This window comes from Cynocephalus volans, chromosome 4 (assembly GCF_027409185.1).
Source record: "Cynocephalus volans isolate mCynVol1 chromosome 4, mCynVol1.pri, whole genome shotgun sequence".
NCBI lineage: Eukaryota > Metazoa > Chordata > Mammalia > Dermoptera > Cynocephalidae > Cynocephalus > Cynocephalus volans.
Window position 1 is genome coordinate 35,260,606 of NC_084463.1, and position 19,876 is coordinate 35,280,481.

The following is a 19,876-nucleotide window of genomic DNA, read 5'->3' on the forward strand; positions in this document are numbered from 1 at the left end:
TAGTGAATGTATGTGTGAACTACATAATCTCACTTTTCTGTAGAATCTAAAATAGATTCATAGAAGCAGAATGGAATGATGGTTATCAAGGGGTAAAGGGATGGGGAAATGGGGAGATGTTGGTCAAAGCATACAAAGTTTCAGTTATGCACGATGAGTGAGTCATGGAGATCTAATACGCAACAATGCCACTATCACTAACAATATTGTATACTTGCAATTCATTAACAGGGTAGAACTTAAGTGTTTTCACTACACACACACAGAGGGGCAACTATATGTTTTAATGAATTATTTAATTAATATTAAGTAGTTTTATTGTAATTATTTCACAATGTATATGCATTTCAAATTATCAAATTGTGTACTTTAAATATATACAACCTTTAATTGTCAAGTATTCTTCTATGAAAAGTAAAATAAAATAAAATCACCTAAAATGAAAAAAAAAATTTTCCGAGGTGGCTCCTGTTATATGAGACGAAGCATAATTCAAAGGTGTCAAACTACAGAAGACTCGATGGGACTGCACCTGGGCATGCGAAGTTATTGTGACACTAAAATCCATCATCTTTACAAAAATAGCCTTCTATTCAAACTTTCTCTATACCTAAAAATTGATTTTACTCATTTAGCACTTGGCATTGGACTTGATTGGCATTGAACTTTATTGTCTAGTTACAAAAATAATAATATATTAATTATGTAAAATTATTAATTTATATATAATTATTTATAATTGATAATAATAATAAAATATTAACACTTTCAGGTCCATCATTTAATTCTGCTCTCTGGATAGGCAATCATTTATTCATTCAACAAATGTGCATTGATTGATAATCACATAGAAACCAGTGTTTGGTGTACTTGGGATATGTCACTGTCAACAGACACAGATCCCTTTCCTCATGGTGCTTACATTGTATCACAAAAAGGCAAAACATATATAAATACATAAATAAGAATAAATCTAATAAATAAGAGAACAATATAATACATTAGAAGTTGATATGTACTATACAGGACAAAAGAGGCTCCACTGAACTCAGTGAGGGGGACTGGGAAGGTGAGTTCTGGGTGGGTTCAGGGGTGGGTAGGGCTGTGCAGTTCTCACTGAGAAGGTGGATTTGAGCGCAAGCTTAAAGGAGAAAAGGAGGTGGGTTAGGGGGACATCAAGAGAAAGAGTATTTCAAGCAGAAGCCACAGCTAGAGGGAAGGCCCTATGTTAAGAAGGGGAGGAAGAAAGAGTCAGAAGGGATTGGGGTTCGGAACCTCTAGGAACTGAGGATTCACTGTGAAGATTTTGACTTTGGGTTGAATAGGAGGAGGTCACTGCAATGGTCTTGTGTGCTAAAAGGATCAGCTCAGCTGTGATGTTGGGAATGAATGTGGGAGGCGCTGGAGCCCAGCCAGGACTACTGTTAGGAAAGGAATGTGGTAATGACTGTGGTTACAGCCGTGGAGCAGTCAGGGCTGGCTGAGCTCTGGGTACATTCTGCAGGCAGAGCCAGCAGGGTTTGCTGATGGACTGGATGTGGCATATGGTGAAAGCAAGACAGGAACCAACCAGATGTTTAACTTAAGCAACTGAAAACAGAAGCGCCATCCACTGAGATGGAGAAGCCTGTGATTATTTATTTATTTTTCCAGTTAGAGGGAGACTTGGGGAGAAACTTAGGGTTAAGTTTTAGGCATATTGAGTTTAAAATGTCTATTTTGATGGCAAGTGGATACTCGAATATATAAGGCTAGCATTCAGAAGGAATGACGAGGAAGAGCAGGAAATAGGTATGAATTTGGAGGATTTTGCTGGTAATGAATTAGAATTCCAGAGGGAATAGTAGAAACCTTTTGTAAACTGGGAAGGAGGAGGGGTTCATAACAGAAGACACATAAAGCTTTGTGAAGCTTAGAAAGCAAGGAATAAAGACTTACGTGGATTTAGTGACTCACATAACCACAATAAAATGTGCAATAAGGTGACAAGACTCGAGAGTGACAGTGGAGACCAGGATGTCAGGTTACATGGTGGGGAAGACGTATTCCTGGGACTCACTTTTTCACCTTATGAAGAGGGTAGAGGGCACGTGTAGGTAGTGTCCTTCCCAGGGAATGGGTGCAGCCCCCAGGGAAGGTTCGGTCTCAAACCAGTGACACAGTCCTTCCTGATGCCCTTGAGGAAGGGGCTCTACTGTTGAGCTAAAGTTCACCTTCCCTAACCAAACTGTGCATCCAAGAGGCCTGGGGCATGAATGGACTGTAAAATATGAACGAGAAGTATGTAAGGGTAGGTTATTTTCTGTTTGCAAATGAGAGACAGGGAGGAGAAGTGTCCGCTTATGTTCAGACAGTTAAAAAATCTAGAAAGAGAGCTACATTAATAACATGATTGCAAGGTAAGTGAATGATGTCAGTCAAAGATATCTCCCTGGACTTAAAGAGGAGGAGTAAACCTTTGGTAGATTATCATCAGGATAGCGTTAAATAAAATTGCCATTAATTCATATTTGGTTAGCATTTAAGCACTTTAGCATTTGCTTAGCAATTATTTATTAGGCACAGATACAGAGAAAGATGGCAACAAATTTAGCCTTCAATGACTTTTAAGAATTATGTTGGAAAGGTACAGAATATACTTTAAAAATAAATTAAATCTTCTCATCATTTCATTATAATCATCTTTACATTGTATCTAAACAGCAAAATTGAATCCTTTATGACTTTAAATATTTACCACAACGCTGTGAGGCCAGTATCATTGTTCCACGTACAGGAACACTAACCAGTAGCCAAGACAGAGAGAGAGAGAGAGGTGTGTTTATTTGAAGTCTTATAACTAACTAATAAATGTCTAGCTCAAAGAACTGGTTGAACCAAATTTCTGAGAAAGTCCTACTTTAACAAAAAATGTATCCCAAGATAAGAAAAAGTCTAGAAATCAGTGATATTAGATTCACATTAATAAATTTCATAATCCCCAAAAATACATCCCAAAATAAAGAGAATTCAGAATGTAATTGAATCTAGTAATAGGAAACTGAGTGTATATAGGAATGGTTCTGAACATATTAATCTAGAAGGAAATGAGGTTAAACAATGAGGTATATAGCAAAAAAATAAAAATAAACAAGAAAGAGACAGAGAGACAAAAAGAGAAAAAGCAGAAGAGAAGAAAAAGAGGAAGAGAAGTGGGATTACGGATCTGACACTTGAACGATATCAGACTGTTCGGAACCAACTTCAGAACTGCCATTTTTAATTATCAATATATGGAAGGTTTGGAATGAAAAGATATTCAAAAGAATGAAGAATTATAGTGAATGTATAGACATATTTGCTTAATACAAGGTCATTAATTTAAAGAAACCCATCAAGAAAGTGTATGGAGCCATTTGGAAATAGAATTTGATGAGATTCCTCCATTTCTATTTTATATTTTCTCTTTTGTCCCTATGGGAACATTGCCACAGCCACAAGGAATAAAGTGCTGACCTCAATGGGAACATGTGTGGAAACAGCACGTGTTTCCTTCACTCCCCTCCAGGAACCTCTGTCAGGCTAGGAAGGTATCTTGGGAAGAGACTTTTAGGAATGACCATCTCTCACATTAGATGCAGGGTCAGGATGACCCCTGGATGCACAATTTCCTGATTCTGCTTCTGTCACAGGTGGCAAATTAAGAGGAATTGTGTCACAGATGAAAAAATAAGGACGGAGGATACCAGAGAACAGCTGGTTAAATGTACAGATGTAAGACCCGTTTGTGACGTTGTAAAATGAGATTTCCCCGGCTTCATAGTCCAAGAAGATCCCGATGCAGCGAGGCCGTTCCAGTGGGAGGAGAGGCACCGATGGGGAGGCCAGGACCATGTACTCACTCCCTTTCAGCAGCCACATGGCCCAGACCCCGTTCTCAGGAGACGGGGTGGTGTCCCCCTTTCTTGGCACTGTGTCTTGACAGATGCCTAAACCCCACTCTGATCTTTCTCCCACCACAACCTCCCAGTAATGCCTTCCTGACGAGAAGGTCTGCAATCCCAGGATACAGGGCCATGTGTCAAATCGCTCGGGGTTGTTGGGGACGTCCCTCCACAGTTCCCCATCCTGCACACTGCGCAGGTCAGCGGTCAAGAGAAGGCTCGGATGAGCCGTGGCAGGATCCAGCTTTACATCAGCTGTGGAAAGAATTTTGTGGGACATGTAAAAGGACAGAAAGGACTAGTAAAAACTTAGTAAGTCACTGAGGAGAAAAGTCATCCAGTTCCTCATTCGTCTCTCTCTAATAACTCCCAAGGGAAAACAAATAAGTATTTCAGAACCTTGCAGGTCCTTCAGCATATTCGCCGTTACTCTCTAATGTATTCTGCAAAATCCAGAAGTCATGATCACTCCCAATAGAAAACATACCATTGATGCTATGACAAACCAAATGCATAATCATTTAGATTCCTTTCTTTTACATCAAAAGCATTTGGGTGCACTTAGGAGGATCTTATGCATTTAACATAAAATTTATAAACTCCTTGAGGATTTTTTCTCTCAAAACCTAAAGGAAAATTTTATTAAAACCAAATCTACTGCTTTCAAAGTTATATTATTGTGGTTGGCAGAACTTTAAAGTGGACCCCATGACCTGCACTCCTTAGTGTTGCCCTCATGATATGTTACATTATATCACAAGAGAGAAATTATCTGGGTGGGTCTAATTTAATTGCATGACCTTTTAAAATCAGAAAGGTTTCTCTAGCTATTGGGTTGGTGGCAGAGAGGAAAATCAGAGATTTGGATTTGATATATCACTGCCAGCTTTGAGAATGAAGGGTCACATGAGGAGAAAGGCAGGTGATCTTTAGAGCTGAGAGTGGCCTCCAACCAACAGCAGGAAAATAGGGATTGCAGTCCAGCAATTGTAAGGAACTACATTATGACAATGACCCGAATAAACCTGGAAGTAGACTCTTCCCCAGACCCTTCAAAGAAGTTCAGACTGACCAACATCTTGACTTTGGCCTTGTGAAAACCAAAGCAGAGGAGCCAGCTGATCCCACCTAGATATCTGATCTTCAGAATTATGAGCTAATAGATTGGTGTGGTTTTAAGCAGCTAAGTTTGTGGTAATTTGTTACATAGAAATGAAAACCTAATACTGACACTGTGAAGTTCCAGCAAGATTGATGTGACATTTGACCTGTATACATAATAAACAAATACATCTAGACATGAAATCTCAGTGAAGGGTGGATGTAACATATTCAGAGTATTTCCTTATATTTATTCAAAAGTAGTAAATTCATTAACATAGTTTTATTTTTAATATTGTAACAAATACTACTACCACAACTACTGCTACTACTACCGTTAATCTTACTCATTTTTAAACCACTTCTAGTGAAATATTATTGATGCCCAAACCTTAGTGGTCACATAACTAGGCACTGCATGCACATTATCTATATCAACCCATGTAACAGCCCTCAACATAGCTGTTCCTATTCCTGCATTAGAGATGAAGAGATGAAGAGTCAAAGAGTTTATGTGTTTCCCCAAACTCTAGCAGTAATCAATAACAGGGATTGAAATGTAGGTCTCCATGGAATTCTGTAAGGTTTATTTAACATATGTTATGGAACGTTACACACCGTTCCTGCTCCAGCACATTCGTCTTTTCATTTATAAAAAGAGATCTATGGAATGACTTTTGATGGCTACCTACCCCTTCTCTATTAAACTCAATTGCTCATCATGACAGAACCACCCCCCACCCAAACTGCTCATGTCCATCTTCCCAGCGACCTCCACACTGATGAACGGTTACTTGTCAGAGTTCACCTAACATGATTTCTTTGTAGCACTCAACACGGTTGAGAATCCACTTGTCCTGAAAAACCTCCTTTCTCTTTTCCAAAGGTACCAGTCATCCATGCTTTCCCCCCTCTCTACTCCCTACTCTTTGGTTTCCTTTGCTGTTCTCTCCTTTTCTCCTCTATCCCTACCACTGCAGAAACCTTGGTCTCAAGACTGGGACCTCTTCTCTCTCTCTGAGCTTACTCCGTGTGTGTCCTTAAGTTGGCTGGCTCAATGCGTTAATTAAATCACATCCATATGCTGACTGATTCCAAATGCATATCTCTAGCTTAGACTTTCCTCCTCAAACTCGATATTTGTAAATGCATCTGACTACCTGACATCAGCACTTGGATATTTAGCAACATCAACATGTCCAAAACCTAACTCACCTTCTGCCTCACCAGCAACTTTACCCATCAGTGTAAACGTCAACTTCATTATGCTAGTTCTAGAGACCCAAAACCTTGGAATCATTCATGGCTTTCTTCTTTGCATGACATGTTATAACTAATCCAACAGTACATCTTACCAGCTCAGTCTTCAAAATATACCAAGAATCTCTCTTTCTCAGTTTCTCCAGTACTAACACCTGTTCCAATCCATAATCATCTCTCCTGAAGTTATTGCAATGGCCGCTAACCATGTTTCTCACTTCAATCTTTGCCTCTCTGTAATTTATTCTCAATAAAGCATTCAGAGTAATGCTCATAAAACATTAGTCCAATCCTGTTTTTTTTCTATGTACAGCTTAAAAGTGATTTCCTGCTTCACTCAGAGACAGAGAATCTTGCTCACTGTGTCCTGCCTATCTGGACCCTCCCTGGCTTCTCCCCCATCCCCCACTCGCTCTGTACTGGTGTCTGCACAGAGCCCGGAACACCGGAACACGTCCACCAGGTATCACTGGTCGTTGTTTCTGCTGCCTGAGTGCTCTCCTCCAAATCAGATATTTGCTGAGTTATCCCTACTGGGTGAGGTCTTTCTTTATCACACCTTATTCAAAATTAGAACTTCTGGTCTCCCTTCTCATACTCTTTTTTTTTTTTCCTTCAAAATTCTGTATCATCTTCTCATACTCTGTGTATTTTGCTTAACTTAAGTAAATATTTGCAAGATGTTTGTTGTTGTTCAATGATATGTTATAAGAGTATCTGGCATAAAATATACAATATTGATTGAATTGATTATTTCATTCAGTAAAAAAAAAAAAAGAAAAGAAAAAAAGAAAATGGGAATATGAGGTCACTGGGTCTGAATGTGCCATAATGATTTTCATCAAGTCATGAGGTTAGTATATACAGATTGAGCATCACCAATACAAACATCCAAATCCCAAAATGCTCCAAAATCTGAAACTGTTTGAGGGCCCACATGACGCTCAAAGGAAATGCTCATTGGAGCACTTCGGATTTCAGATTTCTGGATCAGGGATGCTTAACAGGTATGTATTCTGCAAATATTCCAAAATCCGACCCACACTATATTCATCTGCCCATCAGAACACGGATGGAGTCACTGAGCAGTATTGCGGAGGTGGCTTTTCTCATGATGGGACAAAACTTTTTACACGTAATCGGTGAAGCCACTACTTAGCCACAGTTTGTTTACATAACTTGGCATAAATTATATGTAAAAAATGAAAAAAAAATATTGAACCTATACTGCTTGAAGAATGACATAATCAGACTGAACAAAGTAATTGATGACATTAGTTATTTCTACATAAAAATAGTTGATTGAATATCTTTGGCTTTATTGACTCACCAATTCAAGCAACTTATCAAATGTTAGCCAATAAATTGAACCAAACTTCTTGTTAACTGATACTCTGCAATGCTTTCATACTGATGATTTTTTTGGGGGGGGTCAAACATGTTTAACTTAGTCCTCCGAACAATGTGTTTTTTTTTGCATTTTATAAACAAGGAAATGGAAATTTACTGGAAATTATGTTACTCATATCACAGCTAATAAGGTATGAACTACTCTTTCAAGCCCATTGTTCTAACCAAATGCAGACTGTATGGGTGTCTGGGACTCTGATATTCTTTAGGATTGTTCACGAATATCCCAGTCCTCATTCTCCTGGGCATGGTGCACTCTCCCAACTATTTTACAGTTTGGCATAGCCATGTGCTTCACTTTGGTCAATGAAATCTCCAGGGAAGACATTCACCATGAAGGCCTTTCAGGCTCTATAACTGTGATACTGTAAAATACATATTTGGTTTTCACCCACAATTCTTGACATGTAGCTCCTAAAATCCTTAGAATCTGCAGAGCTATAAGAATGCCTTTTGCATGTTAATAAGATGAATGCCAGGGGAACCGACCATGTAGAGGGCTGCCACTTTCGGTTCTACACACCCTCCCTCACCACTGAGACGGCTGAAGGTTGAATTAATGAACCAATAACCAGTGATTTAATCAATCATACCTACATAATGAAGCTTCCATAAAAACTCAAAGAGACTATGTTCTAAGGGCTTCCCTACAGCTGAACACGAGGTGTCTGGAGGGTGGCACGCCCAGAAAGGGAACACGGAAGGGGAAAGGAAGTTCCCATACCTTGTCCTATTTGTCTCTTCCATCTGGCTGTTCATCTGCATTCTCTATAACATCCTTTATAAAAATGGTAAATGTAAGGACGTTTTTCTCTGAGGTCTGTAAGCCACTTTAGCACATTAGTCAAACCCAGGAGGGGGTTATGGGAAACCCGATTTGTAGCCGGTTTTTCAGGAGCACAGGCACAATCTGCGCTTGCAACTGGCATCTAAAGTGGGGGAAGTCTTCTGGGACTGAGCCCTCAATCTGCGGGATCTGATGCTATCTTCATGTATATAGTGTCAGAATTGAATTGAATCAGAAGACACCCAGCTGGAGAATCTGCTGCAGAATGGATGTGAGGCAGAAGTAAGGATAGGGCTGACAGGAGAGACTCCATTTTGTTGTCTGCTCTGAGAACCCAGCAGTAGTCTCTGTGCTGGAAATGCAGCAGAGACCCTCAAGGCAACAGACCACATCCTGTTCCAGGAAACACCAGAGAGGACAGGGGTTAAAGATAAGCCCTAAACATGTTGGTGTATCTCTTTCCCACAAGCATGTCATTACTCAAGTTTGCTTAACCCCCTTGTGTAAGCATTCTTTTACAGACCTCAAGAGAAAATGAGGTCACCACCTGATAAAGCTGAAAACAGAACGCCCTGACCAACTGAGGAAGACCCCAATCATGAGACCGGAGACCTCACCCTCTTTCCCATACCCAACTCTTTTGCCTTAAAAAACCCCTCACACTAAACAATCGGGGAGCAACACTCCTCTTTCATGTTGGCCCCTTGTGCACAAGCTATCTTTCAACAAACGTAGCTTGCTCAATCTCACTATGGGTTCAGTGTTCATTTCCATGACATTGACTCCCAAAGAACCTGGCATTCTAGGTCTAGGTCGGTAACAGATTGGCTGTTGTTGGAGAGAAATCTCCACATACTTTCATGACCAGAGATGTGTTGTACTGACTATGTAAGAGAATAGGGGAAAAAATGGCCCTTTTCCTTCCTATCTCTTTAATCACCTTACCCTTTTCTATCACCAACAGCACCCAGAAGGAGATGGAGCTCTGTCAACATGGATCTCAGAGTGAGAGGTTGTGACACAAAAGTCTCCACAATTCAGTAATCAATCAACAGCAGGCTGTTCAGAAAAATCTTGCTCATTTTGGCCATGAAGACTTTGGGTTCTGTTAGTTACTGCAGCCTGACTAGCACAGTAACAAAATGCAATAACAGCCAAACCCAGGGATCAGAGTTCTCCTATGATGCAACCTACCTTGGAACTTCCTCAACATTTCCCTCATGCCAGGGATGCGACATACTGTCTTCAGCTCCGTGGGGATGGTGTCTGGTTCGAGCCGTGTGACAGCCTTACTTCTGAGGAGAGCAGAGAACAGTCAGATTTCAGTTGGGTTATACACCTTCCTCCTCTGCCTCTCCCAGCCCCTTCACTGATTCAGAAAGTAAACGTACCTGCTCAAGGCTCCTCTCACACCCTGAAAGTGAAAGAGAAACAAAAACAGCTGAGCTAGACACAAGGGACAGTAAATTTCTTTTCATTAAAGCCCAAAATAGGCTGTCATTTAATTTTCTCACACATCTGATATAGCAGAATCATTAGTAATTGGAATAGAATCAGCTACAAAAACTTTAGGTTAATTCCTATGGCATCTATCAATGTATTTTCTGAATTGATAATTCTGGCACGCGGACGTTTTAACAGAGATTTATGTTCTGCACCTATTACAGATGGAATTATGGTAAAAATGGATCCTAAATATTTGTGGAATTTATTTGAGGAACAATGGTAAGTACAGACATAAAATGTTACTCTCAAAGTCTTTATAAGAGAACCCCAAATTGCTAATTCATTGAACCAACACATCAGAGCTACCCATAAGAGTAGGTTAACAAAGCAGATAAAAAAGGAAGTCACTAATATCTAGCAACCTATTATCTCAAAGTTGATTATTAAAAAAGCCTCCTGTGATACACTTCACTCCTTCCTCTAAAAACAGTCACCAGCCAGATAAATTTTGATAGAGCATAAAAGCAGGGTATAATTCATCTTCCCCTGCATGGGAATGACAGGACTTGGTCTTAGGCATTGTCAGGAAAATATAGTTTATTGGTACTAAAGAAGAAAAGTAAAGGACAGCATAAAAATAAACATAAATTATTTAAGAATATATTCTCCCTAAGATTTGTATTATAAATTATTTTAACATTTATTTTGTGCTAAGAAATGCTTATTCTAAATAAGATGTTATGGAGATATGGTGAAGTAAAGCAATGAATATTATTATTAAAAATGTCAAAGTACTATGTTTATTTGATATCTGCTATTTAGAAAGTTAATTTCTTTCTTTTTTTTTTTTTTTTTTTCGAGACTGGCACTCAGCCAGTGAGTGCACCGGTCATTCCTACATAGGATCCGAACCCGCGGCGGGAGCATTGCTGCGCTCCCAGCGCAGCACTCTACCGAGTGCGCCACGGGCTCAGCCCTAGAAAGTTAATTTCTTTCTGACCCTTCATTCACTTATAAGGAAATGGGCATAGCAATAATACTAATAATGCTAATAATAAAAGAACATAAATTTTACTTTTATATATATATTTTGAAAATAAAATGTGAAAAATTAAATGAAAATGCTTTATAAATAAAAATGCTTTATAAACCTACTCATTTAATAATTCCCCCACTATGTGACCAGTATTGTTTAGTAATTGTAAATGTTATACAGATAGTTAATATAGTTATTTATAACTATGTCATTTTCAGTGTCTAGAGCTAAGTCAGACAAAGTACAATCTGTCAGGCAGCTACTAACTGAGAATATAAATTACTTAGTACCAAATTTCCTGAATGAGTCACTGGGGATGAGACACAGAAAATTGCGCCCAGATAAATTCCTGCTGCAGGTGATTCCATCAAGATAACACGCATCCACCAACAAACACCATGGTTTTCCCTGTTCAACTGGGGTTTAATATCTTCATGAGGGATTAAAAACAATTATTTGTTTCTCTCTTATTTTTCCTTCTGCTCTGTAATCTCGAGTACAAGTAAATAGTGAGAGCTGCATGGGAGTCCATGTACTCCCTCCCCACCATGCCTGGACTGGGCATGCCACATGGGCTAGGAAATTAGCATTCACCTTAAATTTTTTTTATTTATTTTTTATTTCAGTGCATACTTATCATGTCAAAACAAGAAAAGTGAACTGCAAATATTACACATGTAGGAACAGTGTACATTATTTTATTTTGTTTTGTTTTGTTTTGGTCAGTTTTTTTAGCCTGGAAGACATTATGTTAAATGAAATAAATCAGGCACAAAAAGATACAGCATGTTCTCACTCATATGTGGGAGCTAAAAAGAAAAACAAAGGTGAATTTTTAGAAGTAGAGGTAGAATCATGGTTATTAGAGGTTGAAAAGTGGAAGGAGAAAGGGAATGGGAGAAGTTGGTTAATGGACACAAAATTACAGCTAGATAGGAAAAATAATTTCTAGTGCTATATAGTAGAGCTAGGCATCTATAACTAACAATAACTTATTACATGTTCTCAAATGGCCAGAAGAGAGGAGCTCAAATGTGAAACGAGTAAGGCTAGGCCTGAGAACAAAACTGATTTCATTTTCCCTGCAGAGGACATTTTGTTACTTTTCCACTGCTCAGTCATGAGAACCCCCAGGGCAAATGATTACCCCAAGGGCTGTCCTGACAAAATAGACTGAGAGGGGAAACAGATATTTACTGAGTTGCAAAACCCCTCCCCAAGACTTGTTTACTGTGATTGTAAAAGTTACAGATTAACTTTAAGACCCCTTTAGGAATTCCCACCTGTGCACAAAGCATCAAGGTGACTGCTACAATGACCCTCCTGGGGTGACAGTGGTGTTCATGTGCTACTGAGCATGCACACATGACGCAACCAGGAAGAACCGAACAGACCACCTCCAGTGACACTGGCCTGCCACCCCGTAACTCCTTTCCTTATAAAAGACCCTAAGCAGCTCCCCTTGGGAGGCTAGCTTTACTGTTGCTACCCCCTTCTGCATAAGTCTATCCCCTATTTTAATAAAGCATTGCTTGCTTTACTGTTGGGTACATTGTTCATTTCTATGACTTTGGAATCCGGGAGCTTAATTTAGTCACTGGTGAAAACTGGAAAGCTTTGAGCACCAGAGAAGATTCTAGCTGCAAGATGCAAGCGGCCACTGGGACTATTTTGCTCCCATGTCTCTGCGGCTGGTAGATCTCTCCTGGAGTCCCTGGCCTAACTTCTGACAAGCCAATGGTTATTCTCTTTACCTTTCTCTGATTTTTCTGAGCCCTCTTCTGTTTGGTTGGATTGTATCTATTTCTATATAGGTGCACCCTGGAGGGCTCCTGGCTATGCTTTGTTTTTCTGATTTAAGTCTAGTCGATACTTTTCTTCTTTATGCTGAAAACAGTGGGGAGAACTGCTTTTATCAATTACTGTTAATAGAATAGGTTGGCCCCACCGATTGGGACTAGGATAAACTGGACCCCACTGCTTCACTTTTCTCTTTCTTTGTTTGCTTGGTTAGACATTTAGTTGAGTATCGGTAATCTGAATAAACCTTCCAATCTTTGCACCAACTTTTGGACTTTCAGGTCATTCGTTTAATGTGAGAGGGCAAGCCGAGCCTGGCCTGTCAGTAACAAACGTTCTCATCACAAAGAAATGATTAAGTTTTACAATTATGAATATGCTAAATACTCTGATTTGATCTTTACACAGTGTATACATGTACTGAAGTATAACTCTGTACCCCATAAATATGTACAATCAATACACCTTAAAATTTAGCATGAAAATTTAAAGTGTAACAATTTAAGGCACTATTCATACTTTTGGCTATTTATACCTGAAATGGGTTACCAAAGACTTTTTGGATTGACATCGCTGAGAAACAGCAATATTATCATTGACAGACCGTTTCACAGCCAGAAGAGTGTAAATTTGATTGTCTTTTTCCTGTTTAAAGTTTTCATAAACCATTAAATTAATTTTAATTTTTTAAAATTTTAGGTTTTTTGTCTTTAATATAAGCTGTATGATGCTCTAGGGTCCCTTCTGATTCTGATGCTAGATTTAGGATTAAGATGCTTTCCAAATAAATTATAGGGTACTCTTTTGCTAAAGAGCATAAATGCCCAAGTCGGTGTCTGGAAATGTCACTGTCCTCTTGTTTCTGTTCTCTTGGTCTCATTTCTGCTACCCTTCCCGCACTCGGCCTCACCTCCAGCAGACCCAGGGCTGGGCGCTGGCACCTCTCCTCCAGCTCCTCGGCCAGCTCCTTCAGGGCCTTGTTCTGCTGCACCAGCCGGTTCTTGCTCTCCCGCAGCCTCTGCAGGGTCAATCGCTCCTCCTGCTCCAGCCGCCTCAGCTGGAGTTGCTCCTCCAGGGCCAGAAAGCCACGATACTTCTCAAACTCCGACCTGAAGCACTGCCTCTGCATTTCCACTTTTTCCTGGAGTGAAATAAGGGATCACATCATCAGTGATTGGGGCAAGGTGTCTGAGTCTCCCCCTACATGTATAAGATGGTGGAGCAGGAGAACGCAATGTCCAGAGTTCCCTCAGCTCTATAACTCTGTGGACTGAATGGCTGCATTCTCACAAGATGCAGAATCCAGGCACCACTCATGTGAGAAGTGGCCTGGGAGAATATTCAAACTTAGAGTTTGAGAAAGACTGTTAGATTTGGGTTCCCATTTTGCCATAGGCTTGGGGCCAAGGTACTTTTATATTCAAGTTTCAACATCATATATAAAATGCGGGGAAAAGAGGAATATGTGGATTAGTGTTGAGCACAGTGAATATCATGGTGTAGTAACACAATAGAAGTTTCTATTTACTATTAATATATACATTAGTCGCTAGAAACACTAGAAAACAACTGAATTATAAACAGAGATTAGAGAGACCTGGATTTGTAAAGGTGAATAAGAAAAGGCTGAGAGATTAGAAAACATGAACTTTCTTTCAGAATATGGTAATTGCAAAACCAACCTTAAGGTTAATGTTCTCTGTACAGAAAAGAAAGAACAAAATGTTCCTCGGGCCACTTATTTCAGAGTTAACTTCAGAGAATTGTCCTGATTTCCTCCCAAGTCTCACATCTACAATTTTTTAACAGACCTAAGGAACATATTTTGCTACAAGTTTATTATATCTAAATTTAATTCTCTCAGGTTAGTATGTAAGAAGGTAGCTTTAAACTGAATATGAGAGGCAAATTATCCTCCCAGAGTATCTACACCTTGAATTCTCGGCCTTGTTTTTAAACATTGTAACTTCTTGATTTGACTAAAAGGCATAAGCTATCACTTTTTTAAAACTCTAACAATGGTTCTCTCCAAATCCTGTAAGACTCAGTTCCTTCCTCCAATTTTCTATCTCTGCCTTCTACCATTTTCTAAAACAACAGATTCATACAATCTTGACCTTTTTCTAAAATCAACCAACTCTGAATTTCACATTTAGATTTTTAAAAGGTATGATTCAATTAAATATAAGCAACTCTCCCCCATACTGGGGGTGGCTGTGCTGTTGAGCAGTGGAGTTAATAACTCGGCCACTGGAAATGAGTGGAGCCACATTCAGGGCATGAGAGATGATGTGGTGCGAGGGGTTTGGTTGCAGTTCATTTTCCTTTCACACATCCTATTGAGTACAGGTCGAGCACCCCAATCCAAAACCTCAAAATCTGAAAGACTCCAAAATCCCAAACTTGGATTTGTGATGCTGAACTGGTAAGTATATATAATACAAGTATTCAAAAATTCGAAAAGAATCCAAAATCCAAAACACTTCTGGTCTGAAACATTTTGGATAAAGGATACTCAACTGTATTAAAATTATATCTGCACACGCAGGAAAAAAAGTATTGTTTTAGAATTTAGAGTTTATTTTTATCCAACCTGTGTTTGTTGCATTTGACTCACATGGATACATTATTGATGGCAAAGATTATGTCGGTTTACTTGGCTTTGCCCTGGGATCTTAATAGCATCTCTATAATAATCAATGGAGCGTTTTTAAAAATGTAGTAATCCAGACCTTGGATATGGGGATTCTGATTTCAGTCTCTGGTCAGGCCAGAATTTAAAACAGCTGACTCGGATTATTAGCCTAAAAAGAACATAAAATTGTCAATTAATATTTAACTTTACCTATAATATACATAGTGATAGGAAAGCATAAGACTTATCCGAGAAGAAAAATACAGCAAAAAATGGTTCTTTGGAAACATCTGTCTGAGGACAGAGTTGAAGACTAAATTTTCAGAGGAAAAAAGAAGAAAATAATAAGGAAAATATAGAGAATGATCGCAGATGAATGACTACTTGGAGAAAGAGAAAGAGTAGAAATAACCTATAAAATATATCCTATATCATATAAGACATTGTGTAAATTTATAGAACTATAAACACAGTTTCTATAGATAGTTTCTCAATCTTAACAATACAGACATTTTCACCAGATAATTTCTTTGTTGTTTGGTGTGGAGACTGGAGACTGCCCTGTGCGTTGTACGGTGTTTAGCACATTCCTGGCTCCACTCACAAGACGGCAGTGGCACACTGCACACTCAAGTTGTGACATTCAAAAATGTCTCCAGACACTGCAAAATGTTTCTTGATGAGGGGCGCAAAATCACCCCAGGTTGAGAACTACTGTGTGTGTGTGTGTGTGTGTGTGTGTGTGTGTATGTGTGTGTGTGTGTGAGTGTGTGTGAGAGTGTGTGTGTGTGTGTGAGAGTGTGCGTGAGTGTTCGCAGGTGAGGTGTGAAAAAGAGGGAATATGGATATGAATACTGAAAGGAGGCTGAAAGTTCTGATAATCTTTCTCTATGTAAGATGACAACCATTAGTTGTACTGCACGTGCTATAAAGTTGTGAAGTGCTCAATATTTCATCTATCTAACAAATACTTTTTTAAACTAGTAGTGACAGTATGAGATTCTGTTCTGGGGATACAGCAATAGGTTTTACAGTCAAATTAAGACAGTAAAGCTATTTATTTATAATTTGGAATGGGTAGTATCAATAGAAAGAACAAAAGTGGACCATATAATTTGGGGGGACGGGATGTTCCTGGATGGCACAGAGATGTTTTTCTTGAGGAAGTATGTGGATGAAATATAAGTATTGGGGAATGGGAGATGGTGGAAGAAGGATTTATTGACCCAATTCTGGATCCTTCAGATGGGCAAGACTCCTGAAGCGCCCATATTCTATTACCTTCCAAATGACAGTCTTCCTCCCCATGTTAGCTTCCTGAGTCAAGGCCTCTTGCATCTCTTTCCTCACAAGTTCCAGAGCCATTTGGAGCTTTACCTGTTTGGGAACATATACTAAAATCATTATAGATGCACCCAGATGTGTGAGGAAATACAAAGATAACCTGAAACAGTCCTTAGAAAGCATATAAACAAGAGGGCTCGACCGTGGCTCACTTGGGAGAGTGTGGTGCTGATAACACCAAGTCAAGGGTTAAGATCCCCTTACTGGTCATCTTTTAGGAAAAAAAAAGAAAAGAGAGAAAGCATATAAACATGCTCCACCTCATTAATAACTAAACTAAACATAAATGTATTTAATACCAGATACAATCAAAGATTTATCTCAAAATATGTTCATTGCATCATTATTTACAAAAGTAAAACTGTAGTTAAACACAATGGAGTAAAAAAATGTTTTATGTTAACAGGATATAATTAAAATAAACTGTTGCAGAATATTTAATGACAAGAAATACAATTATAATGTCATGTAAAAGAGTATATTCTATAAAACAACACCAATTTTGAAAGAAAAGTGCTTGTAACGAATACATAAAAACTAGCTGAAGGTAAAGAAAAATGTTATTAGATAAAATATCATCCATTGGTGCTAGGTTAAAGACATGCTATTTTTATATCTCTCTATATTTCAATTTCTAAAAATTATTTACTACTTAATGATAATAAAAGAATCTATTACTAGTAGTATTATTAGGCCAAAAGAAATGTTGTGGATTCACATGCTTAAAATTAAAAAAAAAAAAAAGTATGTTGTAAATCTTACAATGAGTAAAAAAGTAATCCAATGAAAACTACATCTCCCTTCAACAATACGACCCTTGCTAGAGGTAAATATGTGTATTTTATTTAAACTCACAAAGATACACACATAAACACAATTTTAATAGGGAAAAAAAATTTCTATTCCCAAAGTTATTCAATAAGTCCTACATACACATCATTGCCTCTAAAAGGAGGATATTATATAGCTGTAGATGGTGTTGCACATAAAACAACAGTAGAATTTGTGGTGCCATTTGACAGGATGGGGTGGGTGGCATTTATTTCAGTGTGTACAAGAAATAGAGAATTTTGACACTTTTAGATGTAGAAAAGTTCCCTCAGACCCAGGAATTGTGAGCAAAAGCAAGGAGGTGAAAAAACAGTGTGGCACATTTGGGGACAACAGTGATTAGGCTAATTTTGCTGAATCTCATGGTTGGTTAAGACAAGAACTGTGGATACATAACTTAGGGCCCTAGAAAGTCTTGACTGACAGGCTCAGGAAATTAGATAATATTTATTTGTTATTTAATTAAGGAACTACGAAAATATAGAGAATGTCTTTAGAAATATTTCACTAGCCATGTGGTACTTTCTGGATTAAAAAAAAAAAACACACATACATATGAGATCCTATATATCGCAAGTCTAGCTAGAAAGTACCTAGTACGTGAATTTTGTAGATGACAACTGAAATCAAGAAGAAAAACCAAGAGAAGTATTTTCAGATAGATCCAGAGGGAAGTTTCCAGAGGGAAAATATACCCAAACCTGATTAAGTAACCAAACGAACAAAATAAATACATAAATAAAATTCTGAGAAAGCTAGTATTTGCAATTTATTAGTGTGATAGCATTTTAGTTACATATGTCAGTAGATTAAAGATCAAAGATGACTCCGGCCTCCTTTGTGCTAGTAGCTGTTCCAAATGTCGGGAATTTAAATGTGCTCAGAATATGTCCACAAACTTTTGAAGAGCACCAGGAGGAAGAATCCTACACAGAGTTTCGCAGTTGCCACCTTTGGGGAACAAATACTCCAATACAAGTCACTCTTCACTGAGGATTTCCAAATTATAAGTTTTCAAATATTTGCCAGCGCGTGGCCTGTGTCCCTCCTGCGTCAGGGGAGGCAAGCCTGCTCAGACTTTAAAGGTGGCAGGGACAGAGCCCGCCAGACTGTATTCCTAACAAATGCCCCAAACTGAGGGCTGTTAATTAATTAATATTACTTAACGCAGAGATAAACACTATGAAAAAGCAAAACTTTGTACGAATGAAAGTTATTAGGACGCCTTTACAATACAGATGTACACGGTAACCAGCCGGACCGCACAGCCCTCCCCACCGGAGCTCAGACGATCAGCATCGGGAAAAATAAGACCAGCATGAAATTAAAGAGCCAGGAAGGCTTCGGGGGAGAGGCGGGCAGCCTAAAGTGACGCGTGCGTTTGGGCTCCTGAGCAGGAGTCCCTAAGGGAGTTCGCCACCAGCGAAGGCTGGGGCCCCGTCTGAGCGTGAGCTGCGACGGAGGAGCTGGGGTGGGTGCAGGGCAAGGGGAGCAGGAGGCAGGAGGCCGGGGAGGACGCTTTGGCTCTGTCGCTGCGCAAGTCACTTCGCACCCCGGCTCAGCCTGCCCCTCTGTCGCAGCAGCCTTTCCAGACCCCGAATGGGGCCTCTCGGGTGCGCCCTGCCCGAGGACGGCGCAGCGGCTCCCACCTGGTAGCAGGCGGCGGCCTCCTGCAGCGGCGCCGTGCCGTGGCTCCTGTGCTCCGCGGTGGCGTCGCAGACCCAGCACAGCGCCACCTGGTCCTCCTCACAGAAGCGGCTCAGGTCCTCGCCGTGCCGCGCGCACGGTGGCGCCCCCGCGGGCCCCGCGCCCGGCCGCAGCTGCCGCACGCTGTCCACCAGGCTGGCCAGCTGCCGGTTGGGCCGGAAACCCGCGGGCCGGAAGGGGCCCCGGCACTGCGGACAGGCGTACACGCCGCCCTGCGCGCTGTCGCACTTGTCGCACAGCTCGGAGATGCACCTGCGGCAGAAGCTGTGGCCGCAGTCGACGCTGACCGGGTCCTGCAGGAAGTCCAGGCACACCGGGCACCTGGCCTCCTCGCGCAGCCGCTCCCCGGGAGCCCCGGAGGCCATGGCCGGGCCGGCCTCGCCTGGCCCCGCCGCTAGTGGCGCGGCCTTTCCAGCCGCCCGCACTATCTCCTCTCGCCGTCTGTCATTCAAGGGAGGAACCCCACAGCCTCCGGAGAGGGAGAGGCAGGCCAGGATGGGCTTTATCTGCTGGCTGCGGCTCAAGGGTCCAAATGAGCGACTCCTGATGAGACGCTACCACTCAGACACCCTTCACCACAGGTATAAGATTAACAC

General features: G+C 40.2%; 1 protein-coding gene across 1 annotated transcript; it reads right to left on the minus strand.

Moving 5' to 3' along the window:
- Positions 1 to 3,588: 3,588 nt before the first annotated feature.
- LOC134375968 (E3 ubiquitin-protein ligase TRIM58-like) lies at positions 3,589 to 19,645 on the minus strand. Its single transcript, XM_063094682.1, has 6 exons — positions 19,223 to 19,645; positions 16,680 to 16,775; positions 13,674 to 13,904; positions 9,873 to 9,895; positions 9,676 to 9,776; positions 3,589 to 4,178 (listed from the first exon to the last, which is right to left on the minus strand). Exons 1-6 carry the CDS (start codon positions 19,643 to 19,645, stop codon positions 3,589 to 3,591), a joined length of 1,464 nt encoding a protein of 487 aa, XP_062950752.1.
- Between the last annotated feature and the right edge of the window lie 231 nt (positions 19,646 to 19,876).